The sequence below is a fragment of the Sceloporus undulatus genome, unplaced genomic scaffold, assembly GCF_019175285.1.
Source record: "Sceloporus undulatus isolate JIND9_A2432 ecotype Alabama unplaced genomic scaffold, SceUnd_v1.1 scaffold_24, whole genome shotgun sequence".
In the NCBI taxonomy this organism is placed as follows: domain Eukaryota; kingdom Metazoa; phylum Chordata; class Lepidosauria; order Squamata; family Phrynosomatidae; genus Sceloporus; species Sceloporus undulatus.
Genome location: NW_024802946.1, coordinates 207,241 through 229,539, shown reverse-complemented (window position 1 = coordinate 229,539; position 22,299 = coordinate 207,241). Strand labels below are relative to the sequence as shown.

General features: G+C 43.1%; 1 protein-coding gene across 1 annotated transcript; it reads left to right on the top strand.

The window, feature by feature from the left end:
- Window positions 1-253: 253 nt before the first annotated feature.
- Window positions 254-21,110, top strand: LOC121917579 (alpha-soluble NSF attachment protein). The gene is made up of 11 exons (XM_042443655.1): window positions 254-440; window positions 7,519-7,601; window positions 8,893-9,009; window positions 11,599-11,645; window positions 12,510-12,587; window positions 13,554-13,609; window positions 16,371-16,455; window positions 17,046-17,150; window positions 17,650-17,718; window positions 18,264-18,314; window positions 19,382-21,110. The coding sequence occupies exons 1-11, from the start codon at window positions 337-339 to the stop codon at window positions 19,481-19,483; spliced, it is 897 nt and encodes a 298-aa protein (XP_042299589.1). The 5' UTR covers window positions 254-336; the 3' UTR covers window positions 19,484-21,110.
- Window positions 21,111-22,299: the final 1,189 nt, after the last annotated feature.

Below are 22,299 nucleotides of genomic sequence, written 5' to 3'. Positions count from 1 at the left end.
CCACAACGGACTGAACCATTCCTGCCCTGCGCTGATCACGTGACTCCAATGAGTCAGCACAACCATAGTCACGTGATGCACAACGCTACCCCACAGCCGGCGCCGACCGCGGTGGCTTATGGGAATTCAAAGAGGGGGCGTGGCTTTTGGTGTCTAAGCCCTCCAGGTCACGTGACAGAGTTGTTGTGGTGTGAGCTGCTTCCGCGCGCGCTGACGTCACCGCGCGTGCGTCGACGTAGTCGCCGACGTCGCCTCAGTCCCTCAGAGAGAGGGGAAGAAGAAGGAGTGAGAGGCTGCGGCTCCTGTGGCTTCTGTTAGTATCGCGGCGTCGGGCCCATGGCGATGGATACGAGCGGCAAGGAGAAGGAAGCGCTGCAGCTGCTGGCCGAAGCGGACAAGAAAGTCCGCGGCTCCCATGGCTTCTTCTCGGGGCTCTTCGGGTGAGGAGGCCCAAGGGACCAAGGAAGGGAAGAGGGAGGGAAGGGGAGGAGGAGGCAAACACACCGCAGAAGGAATCATCCCAGTCTGAGGCCGCTTGAGCTGCCCTGGCTCAATGCGAGGGATTCTGGGAGTTGTAGTTCTGGGAGACATTGAGCCTTTTCTGTCAGAGAGAGAGAGAGAGCCCTTGGGCCATAATAAACTACACTTCCCAGGGTTCCCTAGTCCTGAGCCAGGGCAGCTAAAGCAGTCTCAGGCTGGATGATCATTTCTGCAGAGGGTTTCGGGCTTCTACCTTTCCTCCTGCAGTTTAAGAACAGAGGACGAGTCCTGAAAGGATCCGCGCTTGGAAGGTGCAAATAATAACCCGGTTTGAGACTGCTCTAACTGCTCAGTGCTGGGAATCCTGGGAACTGTAGGAAGCAGTCCAAGGCTCTAACCACTAGGGCATACTGCTAGGGAAAAAGGCAGGCCCTGATGAGCAAAGGCAGGGCTGAAGCAGGCGCCTCCTCCGGGCTGAACTGAAGGAGGGATCAGGGATGTGAAGGGGAGAGGATATGATTCCTGACTCATTTCTATCCCCCCTTTCTCCCAGTCGAGGATTTAACGCTTCAAGTGAAATGCAAAGTATCAAAGCTTCAGGAAGAATGAAACGGTTTTTAAAAGGCTAAAGACATTACACATTACATTTGAAGACTGAAGAGACAGCATTTTGCTTGGTTTGCACAAAGAGAGAGAGAGAGAGAGAGGAGAGGGAGAAAAACAGAAGGATGTCTTTTTGGCCCAAGGTTTTGTGGCCTGCAGCCCACGTCTTCATCTGTCCTGAGTCCAGGAAAGGTGTTATGCCAAACCATGGTCTGGAAGCCACTGAAGTGGTTATGTTCAGCCTGGGGAAGAGAAGGTGAAGGTGTGGCATGGTAGCCATGTTTAAATATTTGAAAGGACGGATGTCTTATTGGGGATGAGAGCCAGTCTGTAGTGGTTTGAGCATTGGACTGTGACCCTGGAGAGCAGGAGTCCAGTCCTCTCTCAGCCATAGAAAGTCGCTGGGTGATCTTTGGGCAAGTCCCACTCTCTGAGCCTCAGAGGCTGGCAATGGCAAACTCCTTGTGAAGAAGCATGCCAAGAACAGCCCACGATATGGTCACTGACTTGAAAGGCACCCAGCAACAACATGTTGAGGATGGAGCAATCTGCTGCGCCAGAGACTAGGACAGAAGAGCAGTGGGTTCAAGTTACAAGAAAAGAGGTTCCATCTTAACATGAAGAATAACGTCTTGACAGTCACAGCTGTTTGGCACTGGAATGCACTGCCTGGGTTTGCGGCAGAGTCTCCTTCCTTGGAGGGTTTGAAACAGACTGGATGGCCATCTGTCAGGATGGCAGGGGTTGCTCTGGCTGGTTCTTGGGGTCTCTTCCAGCTCTATAATACTTTGGCTCTATGAGTCTATGAAACAAATTGGCATGTTTTAAAGGTACTGCCATACTTCTTTTTATACTGAAGTGGGCTCACAGGGCTCTCTCTCTCTCTCTCTCTCTGTTGGCTTTGGAGATCACTAAGTAGGGAGAAGCTTCTCTTCTCTTAGGTTAGTAGAAGCCAATGGAGTCACACCCACAGAAGAGGAATGGAGGGAGTTCCAGGGCAGGTAAAAAGGGCTTCACACAGGCCAGAGTTCCTGCTCCGGGTCTTAGTGATGGCTGGTGCCTGGGGCTGCTGCCGCCACACTGCAGAATTAATGCAGTTTGACACCGCTTTAACTGCCTTTGCAATTCCTGGGGAGCTCCCTGAGAGAGAAGGCTGAGTGTCTCACTAAACTCCAAATCTCAGAATGCCATAGGAGTTGTAGGAATGTGATTTCTTTTACCTACTCCTTGGGAACTGATTCAAAGGGTGCCTCTTTACGACTGCTGCGTATACTGTAATGGAAATCCACATGCTTCTTCAGTTTTATATATTCGGTGGCATGATAGAAAGACGAAACAGGAACCTGTTGGAGCAATCTGGTGAGGCAGGAGTAACCTCTGGAAGTGCTGATCAGGAGGTCTTGTAGCAAATATTAATTGAGAGGCGAGGGTGTAACTTAATTACAAGACGTTTAAGGAAGAGCAGAAGAGAGTATTCAATATGAGTTTTAGGGTTTCATCTCGGTGGTCTGTTGTTTGTATGAGTGGGACAATAATTGAAGATAGCTCTGGGCCTATCTTGGTTAGCAGCTGGAATAAATAGGAGACGCCTGAAAGAAAATACACAAAAGGTGATTTTCCTGAAAGCCATTGGTTTTGTTCTTGTGGAAGCCCAAAATATCTTGGTAGCTTGTCATGTAAAGAGCCTTCCTCATATCCACTGCCATATGTGTATCTTGCAGTTTGTCACTCTCACAACTAAACGTTTGGTCCACATTTTTGTTATGTTTGCAGAACTTTAGGGTTCAATTCCAGTCACCAGAGGTGGGCCTTAATCTCTTTCCAGGGGAGGCATTAATCTGTCCCCTTTCTTCACATTCGTAAATATTCTAGGGGAATTGTCCTCTTTCGCGGAAGTAAAAGGACTTGGCGGACAGTATCATACATGACCTGGATAGAAACCTGGAGGAAGCGGTTCAAACTGCAGTCTCTTGTATCATTCCATGTAGCCTTGATGCCAGTTTGCACCATGAAATCTGTACTCCAGCCTGTTCAAAACACATTTTCTTCTTTCCTGCCCCCAGCGGTTTGTCCATGAGTAAAAGTCTTCCGGTTTCATCTGTTTTTCCAGTTTTGTGCCTTTCACAGCTTCCCAGGGGCATAACTGGAGTGTTGCAATTTGACTGTTAGAGGCTTCTGGCTTGACAGAAGGCAGAGAAGGTCATAGTAGCATCTGAGCTGCTGTGATTTGGCTTAGTTTCTATTACTGTTCCAGCTTTCCAGGCTGTGTAAGGCAGAAGAGTAGTTAAGTCCCAGGTACATTTCCCAGAAGGCAGTGAGCTACTAAAGCTTAGGCAGACTAATACAATCGTGTGAGGATTAAGGATTTGTGCAAATACGTAGTGGCTTGTGATTGGTTAGTCTACCAGAGCTTTTGTCATCCTGGAAAGGTTTGCTAAGTTTCTTAGGACTAATTGCCCTCTATCAGCTCTCTCAGTAAAAGTGTGTTAGTATTGTTGATCATGCTCTTTCATTCACTGAATTTTATTGAAAGCAGGAGTGCTTATGTGAATGAAGCACCTATGTAGGATCAGCCTAGATTTGCTGTGCTTAAGGGTGGGCAGAGTTTGGAGTGAATCACAGAATCATAGAGTTGGAAGCAACTACAAGGCACCATTCAGTCCAACCCCTGACATGCAGGAACTCATAATCAAAGCATCCCCAACAGATGGCCATCCAGACTCTGTTTAAAAGCCTCCAAAGAGGAGACCACTGTACTCTGAGGGAGCATCTTCTCTTACTCTCAGGAAGTTCTTAATGCCAGGAATGTTTAGGTGAAATCTCTTCCTATAGCCTGAATCCATTGCTGGGTCCTAGCCTCTGGACCAGCCAAAAGCAAGCTGGCTCAGTCCTCAACATGATATCCAAATATTTAAACTTGGCTATCATGTCAGCCCCTTAACCTTCTCTTCTTTAGGCTAAACATATCCAGCTCCCTAAGCCATTTCTCATAGGGCAGGGCTTCCACCATTTTGGGCACCTTTCTCTGGACATACTCCAGCTTGTCTACATCCTTCTTGAATTGTGGTGCCCAGAACTGGGCACAGTATTCCTCTGAGACTGAGAGAGTGTGGTTTCTCCAAGGCTGCCCAGTGCCTTTCCATGGCTGAGCAAGGATTCAGACCCTGGTCTCCAGAATCATAGTCCACTGCTCAAACCAGTAAGCCAGGCTGGCTCTTGAAGTATCACTATATTAACTAAGGTATGGTTGCCTGTAAATGAGCCTTGATCTCTCTTCACCTTTGAAGAAGTTCAGAAGGATAACTTAACAAACAAGAGTTTGCTTCCCAACCTCAAAAACTGCAGCTGTCTGAAAATTTGTAAACGGGACTTCAGTAAATTAGAAAAGTCTGCAAGAGAGCTTCCCCCAATGTTCCAGATGCATTGGACTACAACACTCCTGAATGCTGCTCATCACTCCTAAGGCTAGCAGAGGCCTGTGGCAATTAAAACATTAATGCTGCTTGGGTTTCTGAGATGAACTATAATCCATGAAAGCTGATTCTGTAATAAATGTATTAGCCTTTATGGTGCCATGGTTCTCTGTTTGTCTTAAGAGTGACGAAGCCAACAAATAATGAAGCCATAAGATGTGGGCCTGTCTTGAAGAATCCTTTATTTGCTTAAAACCCAAACTTGGTTCTGTTCAGTTCTGGATCTCCTCCTTGCAATTAGATCTGTCTTCTCACTGAGAAAAAGAGCCTGCTCCTTTCATCTTCTATTCTAGGATGGCCTTTGTGGTTCCCCCTCCCTTATTGCATAATCTGTGGCTTGGGGTGAGTTAAATGAAGGGAGATGATTCAGGGCAGCATAATGGAAAAGCACAGCAGCGGGAGATGCTGCTTTTTCTTGGAAAACTGAATGCTTGGAGCCAAACATGGGATTACATTGTATTGTGTGTGTGTGAGAGAGAGAGATGGAAGCTTCAGTTGTCCTTGAGTTATTTATGATAAAACCAATATTTGTTTGAAAAGCTTTTTCCCTTCTTGCAAATGGGGCTTAGACAGAACCCTAATCCAGTAACCTGTTGGCAATAAAGGGAGAATTGGCCTGTGCCTGCAGCTTTCCTAGCTAGCTGTGCATCAGATTTTTTCCTGCAGGCAATGTCTGTTATTGAAGCAGCAGCAGCAGCAGCAGCCAGCGCTTGGTGGAGAGAGGAGGCAGGCGAGGGATGGAGGCATATGACAGAGCTGGTGACTCAAGGCTGATTTTCCCTCTCACAGAACGCACAGCTGAGCCCTGAGAGGCGGAACACCTCTTCACCAGGGAGCTGAAATAGATAATGATTTTTCACATGCTGTGAGAAAGAACATGGTCCATGGCTGGCAGTGATAGTTGATGGGAGGAAATGATTTGCTTCTAGGATGGAAAGGGAGTGGGAGGGAGAAATGATAAAACAGAAGTGATATACTTGAAGGCTGTTTGTTTTTCCGACCCAGAACACTTCATTTACAAGCCCAAAGAGGCACAGTCCCATTTACTGATGGATATAAGCATGTGGAGATAATCATGTTAGGTTGCTTAATGTGTATGGGAGTGTGGGGCACTAATGTATCTGGTCACAGAGTCCTGTGTAGGGTTAGGGTAAGTACAGTTGCCCCTCCACATTTGCAGCTTTGCCTTTTGTGACTTTGATTATTTGCGGTTTTGCTTAATATGTTCTCTCTAGGTCCTCCAGCGCCAATCTGCCAGAAGTTGTGCTGGAGAACCTAGAAGCTCCTAGAAAAAACACTTCTCTGGGCACTTGTAGGTTCTCCAGCATGATTCTGTGATCAACGTCTGACAGATGTTGACCATAGAGTTGCACTGGAGAACCTGGGGATTCCTAGATAGGTGATATCTTAGGTAAAAAGAATAGTGGTTTGTATTTGCATTTTCTTCTTCTTCTTACGTTCACAGGGTTCCTTCACTCCTAATCCCAGCAAATGTGAAGGGACTACTGTATACCTTACTGGACTCACTGGGGCTGTATATTTAAAGAACGCACCTACTTCTTAAAGAACAATCCATTCCATTTGAGTTCTAGGAATTGTAATTTTGTGAAGACGGATGTTGAGATCTCTGTTCACCTGCATCTTGACAAAAATGCAGTTCCAAGATTGTTGGCTATAGTTACCAAACTGGATGATGGTTGTAGGGAAGGCAGATCATTTTCTATATAATGAATAGGGAAAGTCTAAAATTTGTGGTTTTAGACAGTCCTGAAAGATTTTTTGTATGACAGTTATGAATGTGATTTTTACTTGAGGTTGCAATTGAGATCAAATACACGGTTTAGGGTATGATTTCAAAGCAGTCTTCTCCAGCCTGATCCCCTTCAAACGTTTTGGGCTCGAACTCTTATCAGGCCCAGCCAGCATCGCCAGCAGCTGGGAGTAATAGGAAATGTTAGCTGAAGCATCAAAAGACTGTCAGGTTGATGAAGGCTATTACAAAGGATTTTAGAATATAGGTCTCATTAAATGCTTTTCAGCTTAGGGAAGGTTCTAGCTGGAGGACATGTTACAGATTAAAAGGTTCTCCGGTGATTTAAAAAAAATCTTTAAAGGCTGTAACATTCCCATGTTTTCCAAACTGCCCTTGTTGTTGTGTGCCTTCAAGTCATTTTTGACTTATGACAACCCTAAAGCTTCACTTTGGTGCCTCAGCAAACTACCATTCCCAGAGTTCCATCGCCTTGAGTCATGGCCGTTAAAGCAGGCTCAAACTGCATTGTTTCTGCAGTACAATTGCATTCCAAGGAGCCAGAATAAGCCTGAAGGCATGGAAAAAGAGTGCACCATGTTCTAGTAGCCTGGAAGAATCCTTACAGAGTCTCTGCTGTGGGCATATGTCACATTCAAAAGGCTTAAAGGTTGGATCAGGGCTTTGTGGGCTGGAAATTCCTCATGCCTATTCAGTCAGTCCAACTGCTGAAAGGTTCTTACTGTCAGGAAGTTCTTTCTGATATTTAGACAGAATTTCCTTTCGTAATTGGAATCCATTGGAGCATTGAAAAACAAGATTGCTGCATCTCCCACATGGTAGACTTTCAGAAATTTAAAGATGGTCATCATCTCAGTCTTCTTTCTTTTCTAAGACTAAACATACCTAGCTTCTTCAACCATTCCTCTGGGCTTGGGTTTCAGTCCTTGTATTTGTTTCCCCTCTTCTAGACAAGATAGCTCTAAATGCGTGGCTTAAGATGTATTTAGATATACAAATATGCCTCCAAAAATATCTTACAAAGTATACATTTTGTTCCATGTTTAGAATTAGTTGCAAACCAGTCTAAAGTGGTACATTATTCTGCAATGGATAAGCCCTTCTTTTTCTGTACAGTGTTCATATGTGACCAGGTGGCTGTGTTTGTTAGTATAGCAAACTGATGCTGTGGTATTTTATTTTTCACCCTAGGGGTGGCTCTTCCAGGGTTGAAGAAGCATGTGATATCTATGCGAGAGCAGCCAATATGTTTAAAATGGCAAAGAACTGGAGTGGTACGTATCATCCCTGTAACGCTATGTTTATTAAACTCAGATTATAGTTCATGAACAGCATGCTCATATTGATGAGATGCACATCACTGCATCTGCCTGTGGTGCAGTTCCCTTCCGCTCACATTGCAGCACAGATGTGTGTTTCACAGTTTGAGACGTTGGATGCCTGTTAGCTTCAGAAGAATAAATATAACAGGCGTTGGAAGCCTGTTACCTTCAGAAGAATAAATCTATAATAGTTTGTAAAACCAGAAACTGCTAAGAGAGTCTGCTGTGTTAACCAGTTTCTTGTGAACTGATAGATTAGGTTTTATGGTTTGTGGACAGTATTCTCAGAGGAATGGCTGTAGTTCAGTGGGAAAGCATCCCCTTTGAATGTTTAAAGTTCAATTTCTGGCATCCTGTTTGGCCTGAGAAGGATCTTTCTCTCAAGCCTGGGATCATTGCTGCTAGTCATCATGAGCTAGATTTGGGTTTCCCAGACTTTGGTCCTCTAGGTGTTTTGAACTTTTGAATTCCTGGCTGTTGACCCAGCTGGCTGGAGCTTTTGGGAGCTGAAGTCCAAAAAGTGAAACAAAACCCCGGAGGACCAAAGTTTGGGAAGCACTGGGCTAGATGAACCAGTAGTTTCACTGGGAATGATGCAGCAGCCTATGTAAGGAAAAGGTGAAATCTGTTTTGTTTGTCTTCCAGAAGTCTAAATGTATTTTAGGAGGTGGTAGTTGTGTGGGTGGTAAGACGAGAGCTCTGCAGTCAGATGCTTAAGCCTCTGAACAATTAGCAGCATAATAATAACTATAGGAATATGAATCCAAACCCCATTACTCTAGCCATCTTCATGTTTCTAGATCAGGGTTGACAGCTTGCTGCCCTTCAAAATTTTTGAGTTTCAGCTACTAACATTCTTTGCCTTTGGCCAGGCCTTTGGCCAGGCTGTGATTGTAACTGATGGAAGTTGCAGTCCAGCAACACTGGGAAGGCCACAAGCTTCCCAGCCCTTTCTAGAAATAAGAGGGATTTTTATTTTATTTATATTCAGCCTTTTCTCCAGAGCTACAACTCAAGATGGCTTATAGTATAGAGTAAATCAAAGAATGCAACAGTTGTTGTTTAAAAGTATCTAAACTATGTATATCAGTCAAAATACAGTAGTTTAGAACGTTATCAAAAGTTCTTTCTTAAAAACAGCCAATTCTGTTTGACATGGAGACTCTGGTTTTGGATCTGTAATGTGCTTTAACAAATTCCAAGTCTTACACAGCCATATATCATCCCCTTTTCTCTCTTCTAGCTGCTGGGAATGCTTTCTGCCAGGCTGCTCAGTTGCACCTCCAGCTGCAGAACAAGCATGATGCAGCCATGAGCTTTGTGGATGCAGGCAATGCCTTCAAGAAAGCAGATCCTCAAGGTGCGTAAAGTGGATTCTCATCTTATAATGCTGTCTTATCAAAGCTCAGGCCGGATTTGATTATGAGAAGGGGTATGTAAGTGCAGTAATGTTTCATGGAATGAGGTCCATTTGTACTGCACAAGTATTCTAAACGCTTGCATCTTAGATGCATAGTAGATTGTTTTGTTGCCTATGCAGACATGTTTAAACAGCAGAATTTAAATTCCAGAACTTTCCATCATTCAGAGTACACAAAGTCTTGGGTTTAACCGAATGCACAGTTTCTTGCTGAAAAATGCATATTGTATTCATACTCTACACTTTTTTGTAGTTGCCTACCCATCCTGTCTGGTGGCTAAGACAGGGGGACAATGCCTACAACTGAATAGTCATACTTTGGCTAGAGAGAGAGAGAGAGACTGATCTTGTCTTATTAAGGCAGTATAATTGAATGCAAGCAGTTGTATTGGACTTGGTTGCATCTTGGCAACCAAATGCTGCCCTGTAAATGCTTCCTCACTTTCTCCAAAGCTGCAAGTCACGTAGGCTGTTGAAGGGCGGAAGCTACGATGCCAGCTGGCTTCTTTGCATTATGCACTGAGATGTCCTGCTTTAGTAGGAATCCTTAGTCTGCAGCATTGCATAAGAGATGCAAGTTAACAAATCCCCTCCCACTGGGTTGTGTAGATCTTACAGACATGAAATCCATAACTCCAGTTCATGAGTGTATTTGACATTTAAATATCTCTGTATTCAGACCTCATTTTAGGGGTTTCTTGTGTTTATACTCATGAACAGATGTAAGAGTCCTAAGACTCTTCTGTGTAATTTGATATGAAATAACAAGGATAACTAAAGCCTTTCTTTCAACTTCGCTAAACTGTGTGAAATTGTAGAGATCAGGAAAGTTGCTTCTTTGGATTACAACTCCCAGAATGCCTTAGTCAGCATGGCCATTGGCAATATTAGCTGGGGAATTTGCGGTGGTGTAGTTGACAACAGTGATCTTTCCAGCCTCTGGTGAGACAAGGATACAACGTCAAGACATGCTCACCCCTTGAAGGCAGTAGTTTTGAGCAGGTTCTTCAGTCCTCTTCTTGTTGTTTGTTTTCCTGCAATGTTAACTAGGGTATGCAGGGCCTTTGCTCTGTGTTTTCTTTCTGTCGGAGATGTACTTCGCCTCTTAAAGAGGATTCCTCACTCAGGATTTTGTGTGTCAGACTTCTGGCATTTATTAACAGGAAAAGAGGCAGGCAAATAAACGAGGCGCCAGCGGAGGAGGAGGAGATCGCCTTCTCCTGTGCCTGCCTTGACTCTGTCAGTAATTTCTGGGGGAAAGATGATAAAGTAACCTGAGGAGAAAACAAATTTAATCCTCCCCAGGGATTTGCTTAATCTTTTGGAGATTTGCATTCTGATTATCGGCTGTGGTGGCAGAGCTAAAGAGTGAGCTTCAGCCTTGTCACTGAGGGAGGCAGAGCATTGGGGATGGTCAAGGGCAAGCACCAGCAACATGTTTTTTAAAAGAGGTGACATTAAATGGCTGTCACCCTTTGGATTGTCTGCCTTTAGTTTGTGTTTGGTATGGTTTGGTTTGTGTTTGGCTTGTGTGAGGACAGCCTTGCATTCTGCTGGTGATGGAACAGACAGTGGGAATGGTCCTTACCCACCCTTTTAAGATGTGTGCCAGAGAAGCTCAAATATTCACTTGCAACTCTTGGCTTTGCTGAACTGATTCTGATGAAAGATGCTGGGTTTGAATTCTAAAACCCATCATTATTTAATAACAGAAGAGTACATGTCTCCATGTAGGACTTTAGGAGTTTTCCTGGGTGCCACCATTGGGTAAAGTAAAAGACATTTTTAGTGGTGAAACCTCCAAAGTGATTACTCCAGATCCCACTTTAATGTTTTGGTACTGGATTAAAGCTTTTAATATATATATTTAAACTACCATGTTTGTATGTGTCTATGAATTTGGTGTCAGAGTGGCATATGAATAGTTAAATGAAACACACGCTTGCAGTTGTGGAGAAGATTGTTAGTGGAGCCAGAGGGAAGGGGACTCAGTGGGATAAAGTAATCTTGTGCTGAGCATTTAAAGTTACTTTGGAAAGCTTGGTTCTGTTTTTGAAATGTTCAGCCATGACTGCTTCTGTTCTTGGACCAACTTTTCAGTAAAACTGCCAATGCTGCAGTTCTTCAGTAGGCCACGTAAGGGCAGCATAGGATCCCACTCTCTTGATACTAGAGCCCAGGCTATACAGCTGTGCATGCCTCTTAAGTGGTCAGGAGCATTGGATAATCGCTGAAGTGTTCTCAGAGCAGAATTTGGGTGTGGGGCTAGTTGCATACGTCCCTTAACTGTTGAGAATACAAATTAATCAATTCTCCAGGACTGCTTTGTGTCCTGTTCCAGCTCCCAGAAGATCTGCAGACCTCAGCAGCTTTTTCTTAAGTTGCTATTAATCCTCAGGGAAGGAATTGTGCTGTACATATATATACCCACAGCTTTGTTCCTTACTGGGAGATGGCTGTCGGGTGGCTTTATTTCCTCATTTTATCATGTTTAAAGCTGGCAACACTGTCTTCTTCTTTTATTAACAGAGGCCATTAACTGTCTCCTCAGAGCTATTGAGATCTACACAGACATGGTAAGCTAATGTCATATGTGTGTGAAGTTCAGAACTTAATTTTAAAAGATTCAGAATATTTCATGCATTTTATATTTGGGCATGGAAATAGCACCTTTTGTGCAATATACACAGCCTCCCATATAAAAATATTACTGTTTATGCAGAAATAATTTTCTTTCATGCTGACAAACCACGTGCAGCTCTGTGCAAATGAATTTTCCCAAATGAAGTTCCAAATAGTGAAGAAAGCTTGGAAAATGGGCAGAATTCCCTGTATTCTCATGGAGCAGGGAGAGAAGTACTGAAATCATTCATTGCATTCTGGAGTGAAATAAATGAAGATTTATATTATTACTCCCAGCAGCAAAACCTATAATAGTAGTCCAGTAACAGTTCGAGGGCCACAAATGTTTCATCTCTGACATATAAGACAGTGTGTATATATGTAGACAAGCACAATGTTACTGGTGTTGAGAGTACTTAAATATATAGCAGGTTACTTTTTCTAAGTGAATCAAGAACACGTTGAAGCTGGTATGGCTGATCTCTAGCCTAGATTACTACTCTTTTTTTGTAAACTTGTGCAGGTTTGTTGAATCCTTCAGTCTCCATGTGTGCCAGGTGTACTTTGATAATGCATCATGCCTCTGAATATGTATTTTGCTTGAAGGCTGAGAGAACATTTGAGTGGATACAGATTGATTTCTAGGGTTTCACTGAGAGCCAGGAGACTCAAGATAGTTGCCAGATTTCAGCACAGTTAGATACTACCTAGGACCTAAAATTGGAGTGCTTTGGGGCTATGAGGGCTACACATATGTACCCATTGCCCCTGGATGTTCATACCTGTTTTATTCACTTTCTGTCTTTCTCTTCTTTTAGGGCCGTTTCACTATTGCAGCCAAACACCACATAACAATAGCAGAGATCTATGAGACGGAGCTTGTGGACATTGAAAAGGTATGATGATGATGATGATGATGAGTATGATGAGAAGAATTTGAAGTGTTCATTTTAATCATGCTTCTTCTAACAGCCATGTTTCAGATGATTCCCAGGGGGAATTCAACCTTGATCTGTTCAAGGACCCATTTGTTTCTCTTTTTGGTTATTCACAGTATCCTCAGTACTCTTTTCCAGCACCACATCTCAAATGAATTGATTTTCCTCCTGTCTGCCTTCTTCACTGTGCAACTGTTAGAATCCTGTTAGTATTCTACCAGATAGTGTTTTGTAGTATAGTATAGTAGTTGGGGGATGATGGGGCTTTAGCTGCAGTAGAAAAGTAGATAGTGATAGTTAGTGCATAGCAGGGCCAGGTGTCTTATCTAGTGGCCTTGAGGGCCTGGCTCTCAGAGCGCTCAGAGCTGGGAATGTGTTTTCACTTCTGTGGGAACCAGGAGGGGCTTCGCTTGGCGGGTTTCTGCAAGGGAGGGGATTTTGGCTTTTGGGGATTCTGTTACTTTGTCTTTGGGAGGGTGTGGTTAGTCTCAGCTAAGAAGCTGAGTGAGGCACATGTCTGATTCTGGATCTATCAATAAAGTGCTGTTGATTATATCAATCAAGCTGACTGGTTGATTGTCTGGGATTCTGGGTGCTAACTCTGACAGCAGCTCTCACATCTGTACATAATGATGAGGAATGCAGTGGATTTGACAATTCTGTCTTTAGTGCTCATTTGTATATCTTTACTCTTTATTATTTTGCCTAGTTCTTTCATAGTTGCCCTTCACATTCCTAGTTTTCTTCTTTTTTGGCAGCAAAGCAGTGGAGGATAGAGAGATTTGGAGATGTTTCATCCACAGGGTCACCATGTGTTGGGGTCAGCTTAACAACAAACAACAACATGTACCTTTGCTCTGAACCCAAAGCTTTTGTTTGACCTTATGTTCTCATCCTTCCTTTTCTTCTCTGCTTCCTTTCCAGGCAATAGCTCATTATGAACAAGCTGCAGATTACTATAAAGGTGAAGAATCTAATAGGTAATTGGAGAGTTCTGTTATTCCTGTCCCCTTTTCTAGTTGGGTGTTCAGAGCAGATAAAATCACTGCTTTATGGTAACTCTCTATGGTAGCTCTTGGATAGGCCTCAGAAGGAGATGCCAGGGATTTGCTGCTCTTATGGGATTTATCACATGAGGCACCTTTTTTTTTCTTGGAAGGAGGACTCTTCAGTGTGCTGCTTAGCCACCTTATAAACAACTTTGTAATGCAGTGGGTCCCCTGAATGGGTGCCTTGTGTCAGTAGTGGATGAAACAGCTCAGTCCAGATAAGGCAGAGTTGTTTATCAAAATCTAATTGATTTAGGAGTTGCTGACTCTTCCTGGAAGAGTTGAATAGTCCGCCTAGACTTCAGTGCTTTAAGACATTCAGGTAGTAGCTTTGATCAGGAGTGCTTTTCCCTATTTAAATGAGTATCCCAGAGTACTGCCATATATACTCAACTATAAGTCGACCTCATGTATAAATCGAGGGCAAGTTTTGGGCCAAAATTATGGATTTTGCTATAATGTCAAAGAACATACAAATTTCCAGCAGACATAACTCTTTGTGCTTACTCTTAAGGCTAGATGGATGAGAGTAGAGGGAGTTAGTGCTTCTACAACAGATTATACTCTTGCTTTTCACTGGGGGATGGTTCCTTCTTTTAAATAAGAGTTAAGATACAGTACTTACATTGACGCATGGATAAGTTGACTCAGGTTGTACCCCCATTAAGGTCCTATGTTTTTTGCTATCCGTGGGGAAGGGGGGAGTCCGGAACAAGAGCTGACTAAATAGCTCCATTCAGGCAATACCTTGGCAGCCTAGTTCTCTTGGATAAACTATTACTGGTCCTTGTTCAGAAATTACAGTGGTCTGTCATGGGCCACCTGAATGGACAAGACAGCATTGAACTGTGGAACAAGAGTTCTGCCCAAGGCAAACTAGCCCAAGTCAGAGACATGTCTTGCCCAAAATAGTTGTGAAGATGGATCAAGTGTATTTGATTTGATTTATATCATTCCTATCCTTATAAATAGGCCAGTGCGGTTAAATTTTGTTGCCTGCTCGGCATCTCAAGGCAGACTTTTGATCAAACCCAGTGTGGGCAGAATGCTGAAAATAAGAGTGTGAGTCAGGGGGCTGCATGTTTTAGTTATATAACTAGTGTGACTTGAGCATATTTTCTGTGAGCTTCACAAATGACAAGGTGATATTAGTGAATACATGGCAGTGACAGCTTAGGTGGAGGAGATGGGTGCAAAGCTCCCTCTTTTCACTCTCCTTGCAGGAAGTGTTGTCCTTCCTGTACACATAATATCTGCATTAATGTTGATTTGTATCTTGTTTTTCATTTTAACCTTCCTGAATAAACCATCCTGAATATTTTTCTTGTTGAAAGGTGGTGTATGCCTTTACATACACACCACATGTGTACCACAGAACTGTGGTTTAGTGGGCAGTTTAAGAAATAAAATAAACAACAAAAAATACTTTCTCTGAATATACCGACCACTTATCCTATATAAATCTGGCTTTTCCTAGCCAGATAACCTCTAACCTGAGGAAGAAGAGGGTTCAAAAATTGACCAGGGAGTGGAGATGGGGGAAGTAGTAGACATTTTCATGGGAGAAGTGGAGCAATTGGGGAAATGGTCAAGGCTCCCTTCGATAGACTTGGGAAAATTCCCTCCAGATCTCTTTGCTTTTTATCTCATTCATATGACATTGCTTCATACTGAATATCACTTTTAGGGTGAAGGCAGTGGACGGACTGGCTCATAGAAACATAGATTTGGAAGAGACCACTAGATTTCCATTCTGTGGTAGATGCGCACATACAAGTCAGAGCCCTATGGAGTTTTAGGGAAGCCTCTGCTTTCTTGGTGTCATAGCTTTCTCCCTCCAAAGAGCAGCTCCTTCTTGTGCCCTCAGGTCTCAACCCTTTCCCAAAGAGGGGTGTGGAGCAGCAAGCTGGTCTGTCCTTCACATTTTAATTGATGTTCAATGTGTTTATCTTTGACACATGTTGCTTCACTATGCCGTCCCACCACATTTGTTCCCTGTCTGCCTATATCTATGTGGCACTATTTTGTTGTGCTTCAGTGCCTAAATTTTTGGACAGCACCAAAGATAACAGAGCTTTCCTTCTACATGTTTGACAAATAATGGTATAGCCTTGCAGGGTGACTGATCTAGGTTTATTGACAGAGTCTGAGTTATGTTTTAAGTATGCTTGGCTTAATCGAGGGGTAGGCCGCATGGCCTCCTTCAGTTCCAGTAACCGTTGGCTTGACCATTGACTATGCTGCCTGGGGCTGCTGGAGTTGTAGTTTCTAGCCTTAGGACAAAGTAGGGAGAATTTTCGCTACCAGGCCTCTTATTCTAGTTCTCATTTTATAAACATTATGTTTTCAGTTCGGTTGAGAAGAGGGTGCCTCTGCCTGGCAAACAAATAATAGAATTCCCAGACAAAGAAAGCTCTTTGTTTGCCTTAGTCCAACATCAGTATATGTTACTCATCCATAGAACCCTGGCGAAACAACAGTCTTTCTTTCCCCTTTGGGTTGGCTTGCCTTGTCTGTAAGATCTCTTGTGTTTTGATCTTGCCAGTTCTTAAGCTGATCCTTTTTGAAGTCTTAGAGCCAACTGACATTTCCACATATGTGCATAGAGGGGAGAGATGTGGGGTTGGGTGGTGGCTGTTGGCTGTTCTCTTCTTTGTTCAGATGTCTCAAGCTCATCTTCCTCTTTCTGTAGCTCTGCTAACAAGTGTTTGCTGAAAGTGGCAACCTATGCAGCTCAGCTGGAGCAGTACCAGAAGGCTATTGAGATCTATGAGCAGGTCTGGTTATTGGTGTCCCCACCCCTGTTTTCCACAAACTCCTAATTGAAGTTGTAAATTATAAATAGCTTATTGATCATGTTTTAGTATAATATATGTAAATTAAACTGGAGTCAGGGTTACATAAAATCACATATCCAGGCAGTCTGAATTTAACATCTGAAAAGGGAATGGTTTTTAATATAGCTTAATTGTATTTGGACAAACTATATTGTCAGAATAATAATAATAAGTTTTATTTATAGACCGCTATTCCGCAATGATCATAGCGGTGTACAGTAAAAATTGCAATACAATACAAAAAATTGCAAGGCCTCTCTCCCCCTCAAGATGGTGGTCAGGAGGAGGGCTCTTAGTCTTTCCAGGCCAGGCCTCGTCTCTCTCCCTCGAGATGGTGGTCGGGGGGAGGGCTCTTAGTCTTAGAAGGGCTATGTAATTTCTCTCTGACAGTGGAAGAGGAGAATGCCAACTGGGCACCAAGTCTATGGGAGTTTCAAGCAGTGTGCTGACCCCAATGAAACTGAATGTAGTCTCCAGAGCTTGTTTAAATATGTGTCTGTGATTATATGCTGCTTTTTGGCATCTCTTAGGTGGGCACCAGTGCCATGGACAGTCCTCTGCTGAAGTACAGTGCAAAGGAGTATTTTTTCAAAGCAGCCCTCTGCCATTTCTGCATTGACATGCTCAACGCCAAGGTTTGGACAACTTTTTGTATTCCTAGAGAAGTCACTAATTTAAATATTACAAGGATCTGTAATTCCAAGGACCTGTAGAATCTACTGTGTGGAATAAAGCTGCTCTATAGGAAAGGCTTGATCCTTTCCAGATATCTGCAGGATTTGGGGAGAGTGCAGCACTGTAGATTTCTTGCATCATATGAGGGGAGGTAACAGGTTGCCACACTAGTAGATGCAGAGTAGAAGCTTGCAGGGTCTGAAAATTTTAATTCTGGATCACAGCCTGAAGCCATGTAGTTGTTATTTTTTTAAAGCAAGAATTTGATCAAAACATTAGGTTGATAGCATGAAGCCCATGTATAATTCTGGCAGGGAGAGGGGGGCTTTTCAGCATGTTGCAGCAAGGAATTGGGGCTTCTGGTGGTCCAGCTTGTTAAAACCTGGATAGCCATGTTACTGGATTCTTTGACTGCCTAGTAGCTAACTAGCTGCCTATTCCTTTTCTTCCCTAAATCAGTTGGCTGTACAGAAATATGAAGAAATGTTTCCAGCTTTCTCAGACTCCAGAGAATGCAAACTGGTTAAAGTGAGTAGCTTTTACTGGGCCTTCGAAGTACACACTAGATGTTTGCTAGCTCATTTGTTTTACATGACTGGAAGAGGCTTTTGTCAGTCTTGTAGTGTACAAGGTATCCCTGTGTTTATATAAAACAAGAAAGTGATGGTGAACTGGAAGCAAGAGGCTATGTGCTCAAACTATGACAAAGAAAAAGGAATATTGAATAAAGGATTTGTGGAAGGGAGCATAGAAGTAGTTCCTGAATATGAACTCCAGAATCCAAAAGATGTCAAGAATTGGCAATATTTAACTATTCAAATCTTGTAGTTTGTTTTCCCACTCTGGGCCTGTTGCTAGCATTAAACTTGGATCTCTCCCAAATCACACGGCACAGTTCTCCAATCTGGGTGCCTCTTCAGGCAATGAAGTACATGTACTGAAAGCATCTGTCTTTGGATTTTTCTCTGGTCAGTGGTTAAAGGTCACAGTGGGATGGATGCTGCTGCAGTCTGTCACCTTGCTGTGTTTGGGAATCAGTCCTAAAATTCACTAATCTCTTTTTTTCTTCATAGAAATTGCTTGATGCTCATGAGGAACAGAACATTGACAGCTACACTGAATCAGTAAGTTTCTTCTCTGGCCATTTCTTGAGAGCCTGGTGAACATTGTGAGCTGATAGAGTATCTAATGTCTCTTAAAGAATCTAAGGGGTTTGGCCTGGTTAAGAAGCTTTAGACTGAGAGGTTGCTGTTGAGATGGCTCATGTTGTCTCCAGCTGGTGGTTTCTAGTGTTCATGGACTTTTTCATAAGAAGGAAAACGTTGGCTTCACATTTAATGTGTTGAGAAGAAGAGCAGCCAAAGCTGGAGTGAAAGAGACTGGCAGCGATGGGCACTAAAAACACAGAAATTGTTTAGGGGACCAACAGTTAGAGGCACCTAGACCAAGCTTTTTTTATACTCTGGTGACAGCATAGAAGGAAAAGGAGTCTGGTAAAAATAGCAGCTGTGGGAACAACCTGGTAGCTGCCATTCTTGGCGACTGGCTCTAGCTTAGCATCCAGTACTTCCTTGTCATAGAACCACTCCAGGAAGGCCAGTTACTAACCTGTGTTCTATATTCATAACATCAGGGTCCTGCTTTCCAAGCCGAAGTTCTTTTTGCAAAAATTAACCTTTCTTTATCCAAGATAAACTACTCCTGGTTTTTATTTTCCCAGCAGAACTGGAAACTGCTAGATTGCTATAGACAGATATTACTGGTTTTTTAGTGTAATCAAAGAGAGGTGATTAAAAACGTAATAGGTGTAACAGCAAGACAGATCAGCTTAGCCTTTATCAGTGGCAGCACTCAATGGTGGAATTGCCTGTGGAATTTGGATAGCTGGCCCTTAAACTGTTGCCATCAGCTAGTAAAAGTTTTTTTCTGAAGTCTTCCTTTAGTTCTGCTTCCTTCCCTTGTAGATTGTTTATGATGCTGTGATATTAGCTGTTGTAAGCTGCCATAAGTAGTCTGCATGTATTAGAAAGGCAACTTTGAAATGCTTTTATAAAAATTAAATCTATTATAGAAAAGAGAATGTTATGCACTAAAGTTGAATTTAGTTGCATTTTAATAGTTCACCTTGACTATTGACTACTCCTGGCTAGAGATTTGTTGCATCTCAGTTCTTGTGTTTTTCTGCCACCAGGTGAAGGAGTATGACTCTATCTCTCGTCTTGACCAGTGGCTCACTACCATGCTCCTGCGCATCAAGAAAACCATACAGGGTGAAGAAGAGGACCTGCGCTAAGCCCTGCCCTGCCCCACCCTCTGCTCCTCATCTGCAGAATCCTGCATGGATCAGCTCTGTGGGAGGCAGGAGAGGGGTCTTGGCACAAAGGAACTGGACTTGAATGGCAATTGGTTTATTACGGCTCCCTTTCTCATAACCCCTCTCCCTGCCACCACATCTTTGTACAGTACTGCAGGAAGCCAGGCAGGGGAGTGTCACTTGTGGACTAGCTCTGACTTGAAGAGAGATGAAGACTGTAACATGAAGTTCTCCATTTTTTGTTGCCTCACTATCCCCTTCTCATATCAGAGCGTATCGCTTCTTGAGCCAGTGTTTACATCCTTCTGATAACTTAAAACTTGTGTGGCTTTAGCAGGTTCGACTGATAGCACCACTTCCTTCTCCTCCCCCCAAATCTTGTTGAAGCTCATCTCAAGATGGGACATGACCTCTTCTTTGCAGCAGAAGAGATGTCCAGCCACTGTGGCCTCATCCTACCCTATCCCTCTGTCTGCAGCTCTTAGAATTGTACCAGCCTATCTCCTGTATTCAGAGATTGCAGGACTGGGTTGCGACGTCATCCCGTTCCTTGAACGTACCAAAAGGGGAGCATTGCTTCCTCTTCTAAAGATTGGCATGATGAGCATGTCAGAGCATGTCTCCCCTGGAGACTGGCTCCCTGCTGCCCTTTCGAATACTTGCATCTATCTCAGATCTCCCAGAAATTCCTGATATGTTCTGGCATATATTGAACCTGTGCTTCTCTTCCTAACTTCTGGTATGCTTTTTCTTGCACCTCAGATGTGTACCATTTTTCAATTTAGGTAGGAAGGTGTCATCCCAACTCTTTCCCTTGCCTTTAGGTGCTGAGTCACTCGCCCCCATATGGGGCTCATAATATATACCTATTGCCAGCCACTAGGGGATGCTGGGTGTTCATTCTCTTGTTGTCTGTATGTGGCAAGAGGCAGGCAAATCTTGAACCATGCAGCAGGTAGCCAAAAACCTATTTAATGCTAGTAACTCTGTCTTGTGTGCCAGCCATCTTAATAATTACCATCTTGTCTTGCATGGTTCACCCCTTCATACTTAGTTTGGAAAGAGCATTTCTTTTGCCAAGTATTCCATGTTCTGTATGCATTGTCATGAAGCTTTGCAAGGTTTTTTTTCCCCTTCTGAGTTTCCTCTTGTGTTGGCTTTAAAAAAGAAGAAGAAACTTTATCATGTAGCCTGGGCAAAGAGTTTGAAATTTCATGGGGGGTTCTTGTGTTAACTTTTTATAATTCAGATGTGTGGGTTGGGTGCAATGGGGATTGGAATTAAGAAGCGCTGCTGAATGTTCTCAATTGTTTGCCCAAACGTGATGGAAGATAGCTTGCGCATAGCAAACAATTAAAAAAAACTTTGCATGGGTTGGGGGGGGGGGGGGGAAATCTTAAAGTAATGTCCATCTAACAGTAGTCTCTCTAGCTTAAATTCCTGACGCTTGTCTAAGTGACTTGCATGTTTTTAGATGTATCTGTCCTCCCAGCCACCGGTGTTTCAGGACTAATTCCTTCACCTTCCCATCAGCCCTTCTAAATTGTTGTTTTTGCTTCTGAACACTGGCTGTGATTCTGTCTATAAACACAGTTGTACGCTTGAATCTGCCTGACTGTATGTGTGATCTTTTTAAATATATATATACTGGTAGATTTGGGCAGCATTTGAATGAACTTGATTTTCAGCTTCTCATCCTCTACTAAGCGGTGGGGCTTAGAGGGCAGTCTGCACTTAATAAAGGGCAACATAACCCTCCGAGGAAAGCAGCACTGTGGTACCTGTATGAATTATGCAAAATAAACTTGCACATGTCCTTTTGGACGCTGCATTATGCAAGACTGTGAATCTCCATCTTAACTGGAATGCCTCTGGTCTGGCTCCGAAAGTTTCACATGGTTTGTCAGGGATGGTGGGGGTTTCTCAAAACCTCTTTGGGGAACCTGGTTCTGGAAGGCTGTTCTGTTGCACACTACTTGTGCCAAAACAAAGGCACATGGTCTCATTCATGGCGCAGAATAAGAATTGCTCCACTGTTTTAAAAGGAGATTCCTAGATACTGAAAAAGCTACTCTTTAGTGCTGTAAAGACCCAGAACTGCAGACAGCCTTGTCAGCACTGCATCCAAAATATAAGGCATAGTTTGTTGAAAATGAATAGATCTGAACCTTGCAGTTCCTCTGAAGTGCTGCCTGAATTAAGGAAAAGCTTTAATTATGAGGTCTTTGATTTAACCAAATGAAGTCAGTACGTTTGTAGAATCTAGTAAGGGGAGAGATAGCAGTGAAAAGCAGGCTGTAATTACTATATTGGAAGTACTGGGTATTTGAACCTAAGTAAGAATACATCCATTGCTATTAAAGTCATATGAAAACGTAATTCAGCCACACTTAATGAAAAGCACATCACAAAAATCCAAACGAAAGGCTTGTCTGTCTGCTTCCATTCAAGGCAGGTTTCCAGTTTAATGTCCTTTTCTAATTTGGAAAAGGAAAAGGAGAACTAAGTGTGAATCTGCTCTCTGGGAATTGGGCCGCTGCTGGTCAGCCCTTGTTATTTATTAAGGGCACGTTTAAATGTACAGTAAAGGTTTAAATGACTGTGCCAATTAAGCATTTAAAAGTCTTGAGTTCCCAGAGTTAATCACATTCGCATAGAGATAACAGACGGTTTGCCTTCCCTTGCAGACTCAAGTATCCTGCCTTGCAACCTTTTTCTGTGCTGTGTAGGATTCTACTTTTTAAAGCCTCTTATGTTTGAAATAATTATCTTAGACATGGGTTATGGAGCATAGC

Excerpts from the sequence above, each read along its gene's own strand:
- LOC121917579 (XM_042443655.1), top strand. The coding sequence starts at position 337 with ATGGCGATGGATACGAGCGGCAAGGAGAAGGAAGCGCTGCAGCTGCTG. Across the intron at positions 16,456-17,045 it reads CTATTGAGATCTATGAGCAG|GTGGGCACCAGTGCCATGGA; the intron begins GTCTGGTTATTG and ends GGCATCTCTTAG. Across the intron at positions 17,719-18,263 it reads GAGAATGCAAACTGGTTAAA|AAATTGCTTGATGCTCATGA; the intron begins GTGAGTAGCTTT and ends TTTTCTTCATAG.